We start from the raw sequence: 19673 nt of genomic DNA, 5'->3' as shown, positions 1-19673 counted from the left end.
CTCTCGTGTTTCGCAGTGCCTTTTTATACCTGTATGTAATTCTTTTTTCTAAAAGCGTGTTTTTAATAAACGTATGCCACTTACGTTTGTAGTCGAGAATGTTCCAGAGTAATTTATACAAGCGCAATCGTCTATCTTTTAAAATATCCAGTGTCTTCAAAACAATTCTACTGAAGTATTCCGCTTTGAAAAAGTGTACTAAAGAAGATACGGGGACAAGGAACGAGCATAACAAGTCTATATTTGTCGATTTTCCGATTTTTATATCATTTGATGGTTAAAAGAAAGTAATTCTAACATAACTTAAATCAATTCGACGTGCTATATGCAAAGACATATTAAAATTAGAGAACTACGTAATAAATCCAACAAGTTTCGTATAAAACCAATAGAATAAATAACATTGTGACAGTTAATCGACCATAAAATATTCAAAAATGGATAGATAGCAAGAACAGATATTTAATCAACTGAACCAAATAAAAAGCAATTTACCTATTATGGGACCACTGTACGTACCGGTGATTATGAAAGTGGCCCAAGTCAAGAATCAGAAAAAACAAGTTTATCGCTCATTTTGCGTCACATCTACGTACATTACGATAATCTGAAAAATATCATCTTAGCAAAGAAGTAGAAATAGAACCGCCGGATTCAGTTTGTTGTTGCGTCGTTAAGCAAAATTTCAGTTCATGCATCAATCGTAAAACTTTAAATATCACGCAACGAGAAATACGCATATGACATGTATCACTTTCGCAATCACCGACACATGCAGACGTCGTTATAGTGAATTTTTAAACCGGTGTCCCATAAAGATAAAATAAAACATAGAGGTATAATTTATCGCGTTTCCTCCCTACTATCTTCCTCCCTACGATCATCGCACGAAAAAACGTTCTGTTTTTAATTTTCCGTAGATTCGAATCGTTTACATTTCCAAGTCATTTTAATTCGAGGCATTTTCTTGAATTTAGGTCTGCCAGTACACAATGCACGCACTATAGCGTGTATAGATGTACCCTCGCATGCAGAGACTTCAATGCTGGCAACAGCCAGAAATTTATCGGGTTTTAATAAGTACAAATTGCGGCGGGTGGTTGTGTAACCGCCGTGCTTCGATGCATCCTGCGTCGGATGTACGCTATTTTGTAATCATGAGCAGAGCAATGTTTATAGCGATTCTGAATGGGAGAAGGGGAGGGGATCTTGCACGGATCTCGCGCGATACACGCTTATTAAGGTGCGCGTTTCGTAATACTCCTGGAAAAAAACATTACTGTCTTTTTTCTCGCTCTTTTTTTTCTCTTCCGTTATGTGGGCGAGTTTTCAAGAAGCGTCCCGCAACCGGAAGCTTCTGGAAACTCGATTCAACCACGAGACTCGTAATCAACATTCGTGGCCATTGATAAACATGCACCGTCGCATCCGAACGAGGATTTCGTTTTTGTCCGATTCCATCGAGCGGCATAAATTATCTTACAAAGGTAATTTTTGGTCGAGTCTACCGTACGAGGAAAACAATGTTACAGGGAAAAAGAATAATTCCCGATTGACTTGATCGAACGAATGACATGAGATGCTAATCAATTTTCGAATAATTCTATTGAATAGGAAAATTTTCTTACGAGAGAAACATAATCGATCTTATCGAATAAAAAGACTCGTCCTGAAAAGAGAAAAAAATAATTCTGCGGTCAATTTGATATAGGGAGAAAAATTATCCTGTAAAAAGTTGTACCGGAAAAACAATCTTAAAAGAAGGCATAACGATCGAATTAACAGATAAATCATCCCGTATAAAAGAATGTTCAATCGTTCGAACTGATGAAAAAAAAGTTATCCCATAAAGAGGAAAAGAAAAAATCGAAGCGAAATTACGTTAAGATATATATATATATATATATATATATATATATATATATATATATATATATATATATATAAGGTACATACTACGTATGTGTTTAAATTTGACAGATTAAAGACAAGGAAAGAGAAAAAAATAAAATATACAGAATTTTTTCCTGTATAATAAAATAAAACGTCGACCGTTTTAACGAAGAGGCGTGTATCTCGAAACCATGAAGCACTTTTTCGTTGACACCTGCCTGTCGAAACGATATGTGTAATTTATTTGGCCGTAGGCAAACTTCCATGGGAGTATCCGACCGCATCATCATGCTTCCATCATCTATTCGATCGAAACACCAAGCTCTCTTTTTTTTCTTTTCTTCCTTTTAATTTATTTCGGCGCCGAAGCTTTTTTTCTTTTGCTCTTTTCCCCATTCCACTATGTCGATAGTGTTCTCAGCCATATGGATCCGCGCGAATTCATTTCTTCGAAACGCCAATGCTCTTGACTTTCAATCTTCTTCTCTTATACAGATACCACTGTTATTATTGCCCGCCACGGAAGAATGATTTCATATTTAATCAGGTACCCGCCTACGTTTCTTTTTCTACGTAACTGTCACTTTTTCTCTCCCCTCTTTTTTTCTTCTTTTTATCCGAGCGAATCCGTGCAAGTGAAACGGTTTTGACATTGATTTCTAGCGTAGCAACTTCGTTAACCTACATCCTGGTTAGAAACCAATTCGTGACGTTTCGTTTTCTCAGCGACTTTCTTAAACAATGACACCCTGAACGTTTACACGATTTTCTTCCGAATTATTGGCGAGGCCGTGCAACGAACAAAGTTTACGTATTCCGACAATCATCGTAATAAATAAAAATATATAGCGCTCGATACTCCGTGCTTTTTATCTATCGAAATTTCCATAATATTTACATTACGTCAGATAAAGTGAATTATGTTACGGCTATTTGGTTTATCGCTGTTGTTAAACAAAAGGATCATTTACAAAACTCATTAGAAAATTGAAAATAGGTAATACTGGGTAGGTAATTTTCATAAAATTGACAAATTTCGAACGATCGAAGCTTCGACGGATGTGGTGATGTTAAATAAAATCGGAAAGGTGCCAGTGGATGGATCAATAGGACGTCAACTATCTTGTTTTCCTTCTTTTTCTTCAGTCTGAAGGTTGCAATTTAAATGCAGATGCTACGATACGTGTGTAGGGAAAAAAAAGTCTAAAAAATTTCAATTCACTGCACAGACCAGCGGAAACAAAGACTTCGCTTCTTTTTTTGGTTTAGTTTGGAATTTATAATTATATCACAGGTGTTACGAAGTATTAGTCACGATGCAGAAAATAAAATTGGCAGTCGAAATACAATGATTTATACGAGTTTGTTAAAACCACGAGGTTTCTGCACTCGTCCATTCAGTTCGTAGCACGTTTCATAATTTCATTCAAGGCTCGACATAAATTAATAATTACAACTCGACGTCGTTATTGATTGACATCGTTGTTCATATCACGTGGAGAAACATTTTCTTTGAAAGAAATATAAAAATACATGCAGTGGCTGAGGCAAAACACATACCGTAGAAAACTTTTACCAAATATTGTATGTGTTATATAACACATTTTCAAATGTTATTAGTACTATAATGATACTCCACTATCATGATTGTACATACATAGAAGCTTTTTACGCTAAGTGTCCAAATAATTTCGTGAGTCAATACATGTATTTTTGTTTTAAAGTTTTCTCGAGGCATTTGCAAGGAAAGAAAGAGAAAAATGCGAAACAAACATAAAATAAAATTAATCGTAGTCGATTATTGTATCTATAGGCACCTCCTCACTCAGCACTCAAACACCGATTTAAATTATACGAGTAAATATTAAATGTTAATTAAGGGAAAATAAATTTCGTCTTGTGTCCACAACGTGGAACAACGTGCTGAACGTCTTAGATAAAGATATCTTTCTCTAGGATAAATCGCGATAAAAAACTGTTTTCGGATAATTTAATCGTTTAATGTTCTACGTACGTCATTGATCGTGCATGATCGACTTTATCGTTCCAGTTGTTCCCTGTCTATTTACGTTTCGTATTATGCTTATCCGAAAGACAAGCAGCCATGAGTCGTGGCAATGACTCATGGACGGTGACAATTTTTTTGTTAAATAACAAGAGTTCAATAACATTTGCTGTGTGTAAATTACACGAAGCTTGTCTATTCTTTCAGTCGAATATTGAATGGTCTCTTGAATTAGAGCCACTTATAGTTGATGTACTAAATGGGACAAAAAGAAGAGGATAAATAAAAATTTGTCGAGTATAGTGAAATTAAAATTCTTTTCAACGTCGAAGCTACGTACCATTTTCACCCTATGTATCTCATTGTCACTTTAAACTTCTAATCGCTTGATAAACGAAGATGTCAGAAACTGAGCTCTTATCTCATAATTTGCGAACGCGATACGCGTGCGAGGTGTCTGTATAATCCTGGTAAACGTAAAGTGCCGTTGAATTCCAACTGACTATGCCTTCGAGCACAAAAATATAAGTGTGTGTGTGTGTGTGTGCACGTGCATCGTACATTATTAAATTAATTTGACGTCCTAATTTTGTGATAAATACTCGAATGCATACTTCAATTCGAATTTGTACTCTTATCGGTACATTTTACGTAAACTACTGTGAATTCTAAGAATAAGCGAAAACGTAATCTAAATTTTTTAAAGACTTATAACGTTTATTTATGAAACTAGTGCAAGCATCGTTAAAGGCTTGTCTCATCCGATAATAATTTTTCTCCGGCGATACCTCAATAATTCTTCGAGAACTTGAAACTACGTTTTTACAAAATAAAAATAGAGATCTCCACAGTGTTAGCTATTTCGTCAATATTTTAAACCATTCTTTTTTCATTATTTTTTTTTTCACGTTGAAAGAGTACAAAATCGTACAGTATCGTTCGAAACTGAATTGAGGATACGAGCAACGACATCGAACAACGGAAACGGAAAAATACAGAGTTTCACCGGTTATTTCGTTAATCATCCATCTTAGAGGCGAGTCGATATTTGTTTAACTTGAAGTAATACTCAAGGTGTACTAGCCTTGCAGAAGCTTCAAGTGTTTTCTCAACAATAAACGTAAGCTTAGCCCGTGTTAAACGATAAAGAGGATTTCATGAAGCCTGATTCACGGATATCAAATATTGACGTTAAGACAAAACCGATCCGGCAGCCAGTTTTCTCAAATGCGATTATGTCTTGATGTTGTTCACTGTTCAAGTTCGCCATGGATATACACATACCTAATGAAATCTTTTAAACGGAGGGTATCATCAGTATCGCGACATATAATTTGCTTTGAGTCCCACACGTGATTTTAAGAAGCTGTTATATGCGTCTAAACTCATATATGGTAGTTCGAAGACGACACAGCTTATAGCCCTGGAGGATTACGAGCCTTATCGAACTTCTAATTTAAATGCAAAATATATATTCCTACATCCTTAAAGAGTCGAGGATCGATTATAAATGCATAGAAAGTAATTCTTTCTGATGCCACACGTGTAAAAATCGTTGAACGCTTTGCATAATAAAAGTCTTATAATTATAACAAGTTCTAAAGCAAGAAAACCTAGCAAGGGATGGATATGTTGTTAGTTGATGTAATAACTAGAAAATAATTCTTCGATATTCTTAGAAATCATAAAACATACGGTAAATAGTAATTTATCGACTATCGAAACAAAAGGAATGAAACATACACGTGTTAAACTCGAACCCAGTCGTGTGGTTACTAATTACAAATAATTAGTACATGATTTTTCAAACTCGTGCCTGTATTTATATTTCGTCATACTGAATCGTTGATTCACACTACCCAATAAATCGCCAATCGTAACGACCGTGAAAAAAGTGTACAATGACTCGCAAAAGTATACTTGAATACTCCGTCATAGAAAACTTTTATTGTAGTCTGTATTGTACGTGTTACGTGAAACATTTTCAAATTTCATCGACACCGTAATAAGGCAAGACTGTTAAGATTATATTGGTGAAATTTGAAACCAATCTGGAAACGTGTAGAAAAATTACAAAATATTTACTGCAAGCATATATATTAATTAAAAAATTAGCATACAACATGAGAACTGTTTTGAACATTTAATTTATCGATGGTCCACTGAATATCGAAACTTAATAATATAACTGACTGTTTAAATACTTTTGTGATCTCTGCGAAATATACACTTGTACTGAATATGTACGTTTTTCTGATTCGTTGCAAAATTTACCAATATAACGACGATGGTCAATCTCTTTATAATCTTAATGAAGTTTGAAAATTTTTCGTACATAATACAAACAATGTATTCATAGACTATTTCAATAAATGCGAATACTTTCGCGAGCTACTGTACATACCGCATAATGAGCGAGGCTACCTATTGCACTTGAGTCATTCAGCTTTGAATTATCAATGATAAATAACGCGAATGCAATTTTTCAACATTATCATTATTACCCTAAAGAATTTCTTATTTTATATTTGCTTCTTGTGTATGGAACAGAATGTTCGAATAGCGAAGATAAATTTGTTATTACGACTTACTATGAGTGACAGCCGATATTTTTCTATATATCCGATATTAATTTCCAGTCGAAGCAAAGGTAAAAAATTAAAGGTCGACACATAGAGAATGGAAAGTTGCGTTATGATGCCTTTTGGATCAATGGCGCGTGTACGACCACGTGGATACTCACCTCGACAGAGGATCGACGAACAGGGCGACGATGATCACGGCGATGATTACACAAGTTAGATAAATCGCAGAAATTTCGTAGATCTCAGATTCTGGAGGACGATCCAGAGTCTCGTGGGCTCCGTTCCCGAGGACGCAGAAGTCTGCTCCACAGAACTTGATTTTGTTCCAATTCGTGGTACGGTTCCCGCCACCGCCGAACTCTTCTCCGGTGAGTACTTAGAATTCAAACAAATAGAGAAGTTTTGATTAGAGAAAGAGATATAGATACAATAATATCGCTGAAAATAATAATAAAGTTTGATTGGGGAACAATGGTTTGAGCAGATCTGGAGAACAAATGATATTTGCTTGTTAAATGTGATTTGATTAACACGTATTTACAACATATACAAGGTGGTTGGTAACTGGAGCGAAAATTCAAAGTCGATTTTCTCGAAAACAAAGGCTCAAACGAAAAATTTTTATTCTATATTTTCGACTTCTTTCTTCGCGTAGAATCACTCCCTTTCCGCTTGTACCACCAGTTACCAACCACCCTGTATATATGATATAATAATTTAAATTTGATTCTAAACGATGGAATAAATGAATATCTATGTATAGAATATGTATATATCACAAGGAAAGATATAATTATATTTTATGTTCTTTATTTGTCCAACTATTTTCTTCTTTTGCGCCTTTTTCTAGAAACTTGAATAGTTTTATAATTATTTCGTTATTCATGCTTGGAAGTATTCGTACTTTTCTTAAACTGTTCTCGAGAATTCCGTATACTATCGAGGATTATATTTCAAGTTTCTTATTCACGTACATAACTATTTCTCTCCTTTGTTTATTTATCTGTAATTTTGTCATCTTGTAAAAATCTAACACACACAGTTGGTCGACTAAATATTCGACAAATATTAAATGCCAGGTACATCAAATAGAATTCCTTCAGAAACATAAGCAAAGGAATGGGACCTTAAGCAAAATGTATGTTATCTCTTCAAACATAAATCTCCCAACAACTTATCAAGATCCTGTTCAACTTTGCAAGACAATCGAATGATATGTATGCAACTATTTATGCATCTGATTACAATCTATTAACGACCCGTGTCATATACATATATTCTCCAAGGCAGATAAAAAAATTGAACAAGATACGAGTGCTGTGATAAGAACAAAAAGGTTAAAGAATAATCGAAAAGTTTCAACGAAGTTGAATAGAAACAAATTGTACGAGTTCTACCATGTCGAAGTTAATAGCAGAAAAAGTCCAGCATTTTCTTCGCTTGTTTGTATCACGATCAACCTCGCTCATCGAACATGCAAATATCGTGTTAAGCGGCGATTATACGACATTAGAGCGAAACGTATCCACATATTCTGGAATTTACATTGGCCAATCCATGTACGCGGTCATCGGACGGCGAACGACAGGAACTTTCACCGGAGCGTCGTTGATAATATCATAGTATGTTTACAATGTCTCCCACCTTCGTTTCCGATTGTCCGCAAGTCCTACTTATCAACTTGTAATATATTCAACTGTGACGTGTGCGCAGGCCCGTGTATGTATACGTTGTTGGAATGCAATTTTCTTGGCGAACAAAGTTCACGAATTTAAAGAGCGCTGCCATTTAAATGTTCACTAATTTTCTCGGTTACTTAAGCGACGAATACAGAGATCGAGAGTATTTGTACGTATTTATGGAGATTTGTAGACGTGTGCCAGGTGTGTAATGTTCGAGTTGTTGAACCAGAGCCAAGTAAATTTGAAAAAATGTATGGGTGCTATTTGGATGAAATACTAAATGGCAAGAAGATTCAAACAATCCTTTCCTAAATGTATATGTAGGATTTAAATATGTACTAGTATCCATCCAGGAGAATAGAAAATACTTAATCAACGTAGTAATCAAAATGTAACTTCATTTCTTGATTTGTGATTCAGAGCAGTTAAATTGTAACAATGAAAAATGAAAAATGGAAAATGTATATAGCGTATTTATGATGAAAAAATGAATAAATAAAACAAATGGATTAATATTTATAATTATAAATACATATATAATATAGTATATCGATTCATGAATTGTGGAATAATTATTGTATCTAAATCAAAGGCAGATATATCAAACGTATTTTAGCATAAACAAGAAAGCGAAATCTTTATGGTATCTTCTTATATTAGTGATAGCCCCTAATTACGGTATAATATTATATTTTCTCCTGCGTTTCTATAATTAACCTATTTCCAGATCATCTCTTCTACATTTACATTCGACCTAATGCCCTTTACTCCAAAAGAGATACATTTTGGATTCCACGTTGACTAAGCATACCTCGCATCTTCCAGTAGAAACATTAAACGACTAAAGTGTAGTTTGTACGGGGAAATACATTAAGACATCAGGGAAATGTAGCGTCGTTGAAGTGTTTCGATTAATTTTCCGAAGAACTTGAGAAATTAACCTATGAACAACGTAACGCTGTAAATATGTACTTGTATACATCTTCATCAAAAGCATTCCGTTAATGCACGACGATCAGAATACAAGTAATAGTTTCTGATTGAACGTAAACCATCAGAACACATAAATTAAACGTAATTAAGGAACGTGTGTTTATAAAGAATTATGTACTCGCAATAGAGTGAATCACTGTCTTGCTTTTTGTCCGGTTACACATTGTTTCACGGATATGTTCATCGCGTTTCGATTATCGTGCACGTGTCTATCATGCTTCGAAGTACAGGTTTTACTCTACTCTAGTGTTTATATACTATGTTGCAGAACATACCTGCTAGCAAAATCAAGCAATCGAGAGTTCCTATGTTCCTATCGCGAAATACCACGATCCACGGAGTACATTTTCAACAGCGCATACTCTCCAAACAGTCTCAAAGATATCGGAAGAAACTGGATGAAAACAGGTTTCAGCAACGAGGCGCGCCTATAGTTCGTTCGAAATCAATCGTCCACTCAAGGCCGTCAACACGTAATCCCCTCCTCATTCCATTCAATTACAATAGAACTCCATTTATCTGAATACCACTTAGTAGAAAGAGATGTTATTTAGTGTTCGTTTAACATATTCGCTGCTACTGACGTATACGTCGTGTCGATTCAATTATCATTCAACCCGTCAAGGGCCAACGTTGCATTAACATTTAATTTGCAATTTTTTTGCATCAATTAATTTACGCTATCCAATTGCTTCTTAACATTGTGGCTATGAAGGTTAACAGATAGCAACAGTTAAGAATTAAATGATCTCTTGAAAACTGAATACTCTGATCTATATATAAACTTCTATTAATTGAACGGAAAATAAAAGGACAGCATATAGAAATATCGATTAGAGATAGATGACACGTGATGCTAGATAAATGACGTTCTATTGTGTCTTATACATTAAACAGGAAAAAAAGATCGTTACAACTTTGTCAATAATAATACATATGTACATGTGAAACCTTGAAAAGGTCGAGCGATCTTATGTAAATAAAAAATAAATATCAAAAGAAGAGAAAGGAAAAAATAGAGCGAGAAAAGAGAAGAAAGGTCAAGCGAACCACCGTTTGTTTACCTGAAACGTATCTGCCGTGAAGGCAGGAGCGGGTCGCGCGTGCAGAGCTAAGCGGAGTAAACGGAAGTGCCGTTGCCCGCCGGAGAGGAAGAGCCGATCGCTCGATCGAACGGTTCGAATCATAGAAAACAGTTAAATCGCGCGCTACCGCCGCCCAAGTATCAGGGAATGCGTACGAGGTGGTACGGAAACCGACTATCACGGGTTTATACCGGATAAATCTTGTTTCTTCCCGCGTGCAAAGTGTTCTCCATCGCTGTTCCTCGAACGTTCCTATCTTTCTCGGCGAGTCTCTCGATGTTGTCAGTCAGAACCGCTCGAAACCCGAGTGTGTCCATGGAGAACGTTAGCAGTTAGCAGCAAGCGCGAGAGTTGTCGTGTCGTCGATCTCGCGCCAACCTATCGACCAGTCAGCCAGTAAACTAACCAACCAGCCAGGCAACTAGTCAGCCAGTAAGGGAAAGGACCGAATATTTGGCCCGACAAGTCTGACTACGCACGCGTTATTACTGCTACACACACCATGCGTGTTTTGTATACTGTACATTCCTGTCGTACATTCCTGTTTCATAAGTATTAGAACGCTTACGAAGAGTTGCAGTGGCTCACGAAAGTATTTGAATACTTGTCATAGAAAACTTGTACGTGCATATCGTGTGTGTTATACGAAATATTTGGAAATTTCATTAACTCTGTAACTAGACACGAGTGTCTAGATTATATTTGTCAAATGTTTTTAGTAGAATATATACAACGATTACTACGAACGTACAGTTCGTAAGAAGATGAATGAAAGAAATAGTGACGAAAAGAGTAACGAACGAATCCTTGGCATTCCCTTTCACGGTCACAAGTTTAAAATATGGGATTTAGTAATGGAAACTGACTGAAAACAATTGCAAACAAAAAGCCGCGTTCATGTAACATTGATCATCATTGGGTTCGCTTTCGCTAATTTCACGAATTTTCTCAATAACCTAATACTTATGAATAGGAGTGTATTTACGTGTGTCGCAATAGTGCGTTGTTTACGAAGCAGCGTGATCTCACGAGTGTTTCGCACTTGATGAGGCCATCTGTTCAGACATAGTAGATAATAATTAGGTATCAGCAGCGACAGGTAAATTTCGTATGTTGGCAGATACGGGAAGATAGAGAAAGAAGAGTCGAATGATTACCGAATTTATGAGGGACAAAATAATATTGACACCGATTTCGCGTGGCCTTGACGATCTTCTCTAAGAATCGTTCATTCGAAACGACTTCGACGAGTTCGAAGGTCCTCGAATCAGATGGGCATCAACAATTTGCATTTTAAATGCTTCTCAGAAATGAAATTTTGGGCATGTATCAGAGAAGATTAATTTATACCGTGAATGAGTAGAAGTAGAACGAAGGTATCTGTAATTCGAGATATTCGTTTTCTGATTTTCTTTTTTTATCTTGAATAGGACATTCGGTAAACGTTCCAGGGAATTTTGAGCCGGATGAAGTTCGTGCATATTCGATGAGGAAGACTCTGTTTAACCTAACGGTACCGTTAATTAGAGCTGATTTATAGTATTGATGGGTAGCTCGTGGTATGTTTTCTACTGGATTTCCTTATGTTACTACTTCGGTGAATGTATATGCTTTAACGCAGTCTAACAATTTTGCTATGAGTTAATACTCAACGATAATTCAGGTTTTAAAACACCTATTGACTACGTAATTCCGTTCTATTCGACTTATCGTCCTCATTTTGCACCATTAGCTTGCATCAAATTTCTCTAATATGCTAATCGATGTGTGAGCCTGGCTTTCAAAGTAATTTTTATAGATTTATCTATGGCAGATATTCGTTATATCGATCGTTAATAAGAATATGATATTAACGATTATAATAAAGATCGTTCGATGTTGATCGTTAATAAGGATAGGAAATTTCATTTCAATAAGCTGCCTCTTATACGACTTTGTTTTAAATAAATTCTTAAATAACAATTATTATTTTATTGAGATTCGATCACTGACTATCGTTATTGAGTACGTTAATGTCGATTATAGTAATGATAAACGACGTTAACATTGAGAACGATGGACTTCGCTACATTAACCTCTCACTATGGGTTCATTCAATGTTATCCAGAAGAAAAAACTGAAATCCTTCAAACATCCTTCTTTCTTTCCATTTTTTACATACATGTACTTCTACGTAATGTGAGAGAAATAAAAAAGATTTCTACATCTTCCATATAAGCTTGACACAAGTCAAATAAAAAGAAATTCCTACAGCAAATTTAACGCAAGTCAAATAGCCGAAAATTTGAATTTCTACGCAATACTCTTCTAAATACAAGTCGAATAGAAAATTTCCGAGCTTGGAAAATTTTAAAATGAAATAGAACGAAATAAAGGAAATTCCCTGAGCTTTAAATTAAACAACATTATATTTAAACCAAAAAAAGAAAAAAGCAAAACTTTACAACGAAAGAATAAAAAGTTGCTTGAGCTGTAAGGTTTCAGAATAAAACAGCACAATACATATTTAACCAAAGAGAAATGAAAACAAGAAAAAAAGTAAAAATAAATAAGGCCACCACTTACCAAGCGACGACACGAGGTTTCCCCAGAGTTCAGCAGTCTGCCAGGCAAGGAAGAAGAACCCGAAAAACCTGACGACGATGGCGTCAACCGGCTGATCGGTGAGTTTCGCGTAGACGCCACCGACCTGCGTGAGATAGGTGGCTTTGGCAGCCCACATGGGTGCGGCACCCAAACCAAGAAGCACGCCAGCCGGTACCAAGGTATAAAATTTTGGATAGAACTGGGAGCCGATGTACGGTGCGTAGCACAGCATCGATACGCATAACGTCCATTTCACGGTGAGCCTTTTGATAACGAAGGTTGGCACGAAGATGCATGATAATACCAAAGCCGCGTAAATCGCTGATAGGGACACGGTGCCTAAACCATCACTGGCATTGATAGACGATTGTAGATTCGCTGTGCCTTGAAACGCGGTGAACTGCACCATAAATGCTACGGATACGGTGCTAATGTTCTTTAAGATCCGCCATTTCTCGCCGCGGGAGAGCTTGAACTTTCTGGACTGGGTATCGTCGTCCGTGGACGATAATTGCGGTGGTTTCTGCGGCTCAGGAGGTATACCATCGGTACCATCGTCCTTGTAACCCTCGTTCCTGTAACCGACACCACTCACGGTCACCGTGTACACGGTTTCATCGCCACCGCCACCTCCACCGTCTCCACCGCCACCGCCACCAACACTTCTGGTACCGTCGTGTTGTGAGGCTACCATTCTACGTGTTTGCTACCTGTAACATTATTAATTAATTGGTCGTTAATATATTTCGTCTGGGATAGATTCTAATTTGATAAAAAGAGATTTTTGTATCGGAGAAAGAAGAGGAAAAATAGTTATTGTATAAGATTGGTGAGGGAACAACTGTTGGACGAAGATGAATTTATGTGTAATTTATTATTAAATATATTTAATTGTTTAATGTTTGTGTTAGTTGTATTAGACTGTATTCTTTTAGTCCGTTATACTAACATACTTTGGTATATCCGATTTGACAGAGATAGATTCTTACATTTGAGAGACAACATGAAGACTGATTACATAACAGACTGATGAGTAAGCAGCTTTTTAGACGAACATGAATTTACATGTATACGATTTATAGTATTGATATTTACATGTAATATTGACATTTGTATCGGCTGATGGTACCTGCAATATGGTAGTTTGGTGACTATTGATACATGGGATTTACTCTATTATATTTTTACTATTTTGCATATATTTAGTGTACTTTGTATATTTATACATTTCTAAAAATTGAATGTACGTGTGGATTTATCAAATAACGAAAACTACTTCAAAGTTCGATATCACTGTGAAATAATATTGTGTTCGATTCTTCAAATGTTTACCATTCCCTACCTAACATTTTCAAAGAAACAGACCCTCCTTGAAAAAAAGAAAAGATTCCTTTCCCTTTCAACACGACCATAAGATACTCCTTCGGGACAACCGTAGGAATACAATCCAAAATGCCAAGATTTATCGAGAGAAATATTTCAACCAATGTTATATATCTAAGAAAAGCATCTGAAGAAGACAAGATATTGGAGGCGCAGAACGAACGCCTCGTATATTACGAGCTGATAGTTATGGACGGTGGCGCGCGTGCAACATCGCGTATTTCTGTAAAAGCGATTTATAACGGGCCGTTCATTGGTATGAAGGGGCGTGCGAAGACCTCGTCACGGATCGTGCAGTTTAAAGGGAATCCTTTCCTTTTTCCTCCTCTTTTCCCTTCGTTCTCTCCTTCCCTCTCTCTCTCTCTCTCTCCTCTCTCTTATTCTTTTTTCCATTTGGAAAGGCCTTATTGAAGCCGTTCGCGAATCACGTTCCAGTTGCGCTTGTAAATTCGTTTGTCGTCGATGTAATCGATGGGAATGCGTGACCGGCCGCACAATGCTGTGACACGTGTCGCACGGCGTGCATCGCAATTAACCGGCGCTCGCAATACCTTCACCTCGTTCGCTAACTCTTTCTGCGCCCTGTCTGCCCCCCACCTACGCCAAATCTTCGTTTCATTCGCAGCGTTTCTCAAACTTGCTTACTTTCTTCCGCGCCAGAAAACGTTCCACGACCCCGCTTGTTTACGACCAAGTGATACCGGTGGAAACCTCCAGAAGCTTAAAGAGCAATTTCACTCGCGGTTGGAGCGGAATATTCGATGATCGTGCGTGACCATTACAAATAATGGCACACAGCTCTGACGACTTTTTAAGCACGATATCGTTGGCTATATGATGTACATGCTTTAAACAGTTGCCGCAATGAATTTGAATTAAGCAAGCAGAAATAGAGAGGATCGAGAGTGAGATTGATTAAGCCTGCTGCGTTCTTTGGGTCATCCTCGAAGGCTCGGAAAAAGATCTTTTCTTCTCGTAGGAAATATGCGAAGGAATATATTTCGATTTTATGGTAACATTTTTCTTAGCATATTACTCGGATTGGTATGGCCATCTATGACCCAATGGATTATCCAACTAATTACAAATATTCATTCCAATTAAAAATCAAGCAAGATAAAAAGCTAATTTTAATGTTAAAAGATGAATATCATTGAGAGATTTTCTGAGAAGGATTGTGTCATATTATGTATATAGAAACATTATGTAAATATAATAAATTGCTTGGGAATGTCTTTATGCAGACGGTTAGAGAATTGAAACCCAAATGTAGTTTTGTTTCGCTTGTCAAATATTATAATTAAGCTGTGGATCTTCGCGCAAATTTATATTTTCGTAGAAAAAATATCTCCTGTTATTTTATATTAATGAAGTGTATTTCTATTTCCAGATACTTTTAAGATTTACTCTCTTTAATCAAGGTTATCGTACATTAATGTATCTTGTTTTAAATCACTTGAATCGTAAATTATACCTAAAGCTTCAAAAAAAACTACTTCAATAAATCGTATACACTCGTCTTCGCCTGATATATTCATGCAAAGACGATGTTAATAATATGCAAAAGCTGAAAAATTTTAAAGCAATAGAATCGCGATAATCCACGCGCGGGAACATATAGAAGAATAAATAAACCTTGGTTTCATTGTGATCGTTCATCAAGATCAACGCAACGTTCGCAGAAGGCTATCGTACGTATTAATAAACGACGGAAAACCTGTCAACTATAGCAAAAACCTTTCCCGCCATTTCGAAAGGTCGCGTTTCCTTGTATCAGACGAGTAAAACGCGGATAAAACGCGAGGCTCGCGTTCCTTTCCAATCGGGAACGTTCTTTTCTTTTTCTTCCTCCTTTTTTTCATTCTTCAGCGAAAGACAAAGCCACGGAAAAGCAAGACGAAAAGACATAACTAATCTTTCTGTTGCATAACAAGAATACCGCCGTACCAAGCGAGCGCGCGATACGAGAATTCTTCGTTTCGTCCTTCGAGAAAACATGTTCCAAAGAGAAAACATATGAGAATTGTTTTTTGCTGAAACGCGCGGTTATCGTGCGACAGATACATCAGAAGATGAGAATATTTTATGAATTAAAGTTGCAATAATTATCATGTAAGGCTCTATATTATTATCAGTAAATATGATTTAGATTAATGGAAAATATAAATTTGTTAATTAGAGTATTTATTTTATTCGATTAACGGCTGCCTCTGATCAACTTGACAAATTTCAATAAAGTATGGATCATTCCAATAAATTTTTTTACTATGGTTATATAACGTAATTAAATCAATGAAAATGATGCAAACTGAAGAGATCGAAAAATTGAAACACCTCTGTACCTTGTTCTATTAAATAAAATTTTAATAAGATTAATTTACTTTTATTAGAATATTATAGTTATTTGCATATTTACGTTTAACGCGCTATATATGCATTTGTAATTAATACCAAAGATTTTTAATAGATTTTATTAATTTCGATAATAAAATGTTTAAGACAATTTCACTGTAAAAAAATTCTATAAACGCAGCAAACACGATTAAAAATCAATGTGAATTCCCAAAGAGAAACTACAATTCCTTCCGAAAGCAAAGGGGCGCCACGTGGCGCTTACACATCACGTCAAAGAATATACTTATACTCGTAAAAAAATCGGTAATTCGGTATGCGTAATTAAGCGTCGTGGTACGTGTGGTAAATACACATAACTGAATTCCCACTTTTATATCGGTAGCACAGAAACACGGTTTGTATGACCCTGACTTACTTGAACACGATTCGGCCACTAAAGTGTAGTACCACGAAAGCAGAATATCCACCCTAACCAGTTTCCAACGACCTTCAACTCTGCTTTAACCGCGAATCTTGTACCAATCTTGTTGTACCATTTCTTCTTCTTGCAAACAAATGGAAGCGGCACTAAGAATAGAACTTATTGACACTTACGATCGTATTTCCCTATGCAACCTATAAATTTCGTATATTAACGACGAACGTACACGAACATACATTATTGACCATGAGCATTAGGACTCTTACTGATATTAAATACAAATGAAGATTACGCCAGAAACGTACGATAATTTTGTTGGTTTTCTGACTTTTATCAATACTTGTCATCTTCTTGTGCAATGGGCAAATAACAAACTTCAATTATTTGTTTAAAATCCGATGATATGTATTAGAATTTGGAATGTGATTCCCCGATGTATTCTACTGGTTTCAAATATTATTGCTTGAATTAATCATGATCTATAGGTTTAGGCAAACTTTTTTTCGTCTGATCTGTACAAGAAGACTACGTAGATAGTGTGTGCTTCCTGGAACGTGTTGTTGCAAACCTCGTTGAAAAATTGTATAATTTATTCCATAACTTACTACATTTTTGTAGATGATACTAGTATTTCATTATCATAATAGTAGAATATTAATATCTTCGAAGCATAATATGGAAATTAAATTATATCCTGTCAAACATAAGCAAACATCTGGATACTTTCGAGCGAATAAACCGAATAAACTAGAGTCTGTTAAGATTGTTCCCATAAGTGTAAAGGATACATATCCGAATACTTACTGTCGATTATGTACGGTACTTTCTTCTTCGAAGATAACACAAGAAAACGACATCTCGTCACCGAATATACATACAAAGAGGAATACGTAGAAGGATCCTAGACCGTGGGATTTTAGAACGTCGCTTTCGATCATCGATCATACAGAAGTGAGAGGAAGAAAAAAAGAAGAAAAAAAGAAAGAGTTATTTAAAGACGATTTCTATAAAACGTCGAATTAATCGGCATCCTTTTCGATGAATCCGGCTGATTGGGAAAGCAGAAGTTGTCCCGCTGCTAATCCAAGTTCTACACTGGGTTTTAATACCTCGACGGACGAGCTTCCTTTTTATTCCATTGTATAAAAAGTTGCGTCTAAACGCATTCCCAGAAGTCGCAGTAAAATAAGCTAATTTCCCGTATCTTCATTTTTTTATCATTAACCAGCTGGAAAACCAGCTGATGCTAATGATGATCGTAAAACGAATCTTCTGCAGACTTGGATTGCATTACGCATGTATAGGACGTAACAAAGTGTTATCAACTTCTAGCATATAAAGATAGCTTAAGAGAGAGAGAGGCGTGCGTAGACTTTGAAATTAATTGGAGTGCGAACTTGTACCACGACGAGGTCAAGGTTCGATAAATTGCTTGGCCGGCATTCAAAATTTCCCCGCGTTTTCTTTTCTCGGCAGACATATCTCGTTTCTTAATCCTCCTTCTTCTTCTTCTTCTTCTTCTTCTTCTTCTTCTTCTTCTTCTTCTTCTTCTTCTTCTTCTTCTTCTTCTTCTCGGTTGTTTATCTCTTCATCGCGTTGTTAAAAACTGGACATTTTATTGGTCTTACATCATTTCAGACATCGTCGCACGTGTTAAAAATAGTTAAAATGTCTAATTTCTACGATGTAAAGTCGGTTGATCGTGTTCCTGATATTTCAACCTTATTTGTCAAGAAAGATATACTACCAGGAGAACTGTGAAATAAAAGCTACTAAGCTACTATTTGTAACTTATCAATTCACTAATATTATTACTTAACCAATGACTGTGCAAGAGAGCCTTGACTTCTACTATGAAGTACGATGCAGAAGATATAAAAGTGGAAGAATGACAGAGAAGCTGATAAAAAGTTGAAAAGAACACGGCCGTGGATGGATAAAAAAGAAAAACCTATGAAGTATAATGTAATTAAATTAATCAGAGGGATAAAGCAAATCAGTTGCGGAAGATCGTATGTTACAAAACATGTTAACTGTATCTATTAAAGACGTACAGTTATCCTGATACTTTGTACCTAATCTTACTCGTTACCTTATTCAAAGTGTGTAATCTTTCTCGACAAATGTTTTTGTCATGACTTTTTGCGTGTCTTATAGGAAATAAGGAAAGAAAAAAAACCCCGGGACTTGGGTTCTCTAGCACAAAGCTCACCTTGATTTTTAAACGGTCAAACTTTTTTTTCTTTTTTATTTTCGCAACTCTTTTCACGCTATTTCTCAATGATGGCTCACAGGTCGTTCGAACGATTCTAATAGTCATCAATCATTGAACACTTGCTGTCATTTACTATCGTATAAATGATGCGAGTTTAACTCGACTATAGTCCCCGATTTTTTATGGCTCAATCTTGTTCTCTTTTCAGTAAACAAAAAGACAACCGATGTTTTAAAAGAGATATTGCTAAAAGATTGGAACGAGAAACTTCCACAATTGTTGAACAAGAACCTTTTTAAAAGAAAATCTTAATTACAGATTAAAAATGAATCGAAGAACGTAGGGAGATTAACAAGACGAATGTGTTAATATCTAAATGGAATGATTTTCTTGCGAGGAAAATACTGTTTTCGAAAATTCCCGCTTTTGTTTTGCAACAGTACGTGATCACCCGTATGCGCCATTGTAAA

The 19673-nt window shown here is 36.0% G+C and overlaps 1 protein-coding gene across 3 annotated transcripts in view; it reads right to left on the bottom strand.

Annotated features, from left to right (window-relative positions):
• The window catches only part of LOC138178260 (UNC93-like protein), a 57588-nt gene that overhangs the window by 29426 nt on the left and 8489 nt on the right, over positions 1-19673 (bottom strand). For all 3 annotated transcript variants that reach the window (XM_069109927.1, XM_069109925.1, XM_069109926.1), the window contains exons 2-3: positions 12809-13539; positions 6642-6858 (exon numbers count right to left, since the gene is read on the bottom strand). In XM_069109927.1, coding sequence (XP_068966028.1) covers positions 6642-6858; positions 12809-13523 — 932 coding nt within the window. In that variant the 5' untranslated portion in view covers positions 13524-13539. The remainder of the gene's footprint in view (positions 1-6641; positions 6859-12808; positions 13540-19673) is intronic.

Source organism: Bombus flavifrons, chromosome 3 (genome assembly GCF_040668555.2).
Source record: "Bombus flavifrons isolate JBK064 chromosome 3, iyBomFlav1_principal, whole genome shotgun sequence".
Taxonomy (NCBI): Eukaryota; Metazoa; Arthropoda; class Insecta; order Hymenoptera; family Apidae; genus Bombus; species Bombus flavifrons.
The sequence above is the reverse complement of the archived record's forward strand: the minus strand, read 5'-3'. Positions and strand labels throughout refer to the sequence as shown.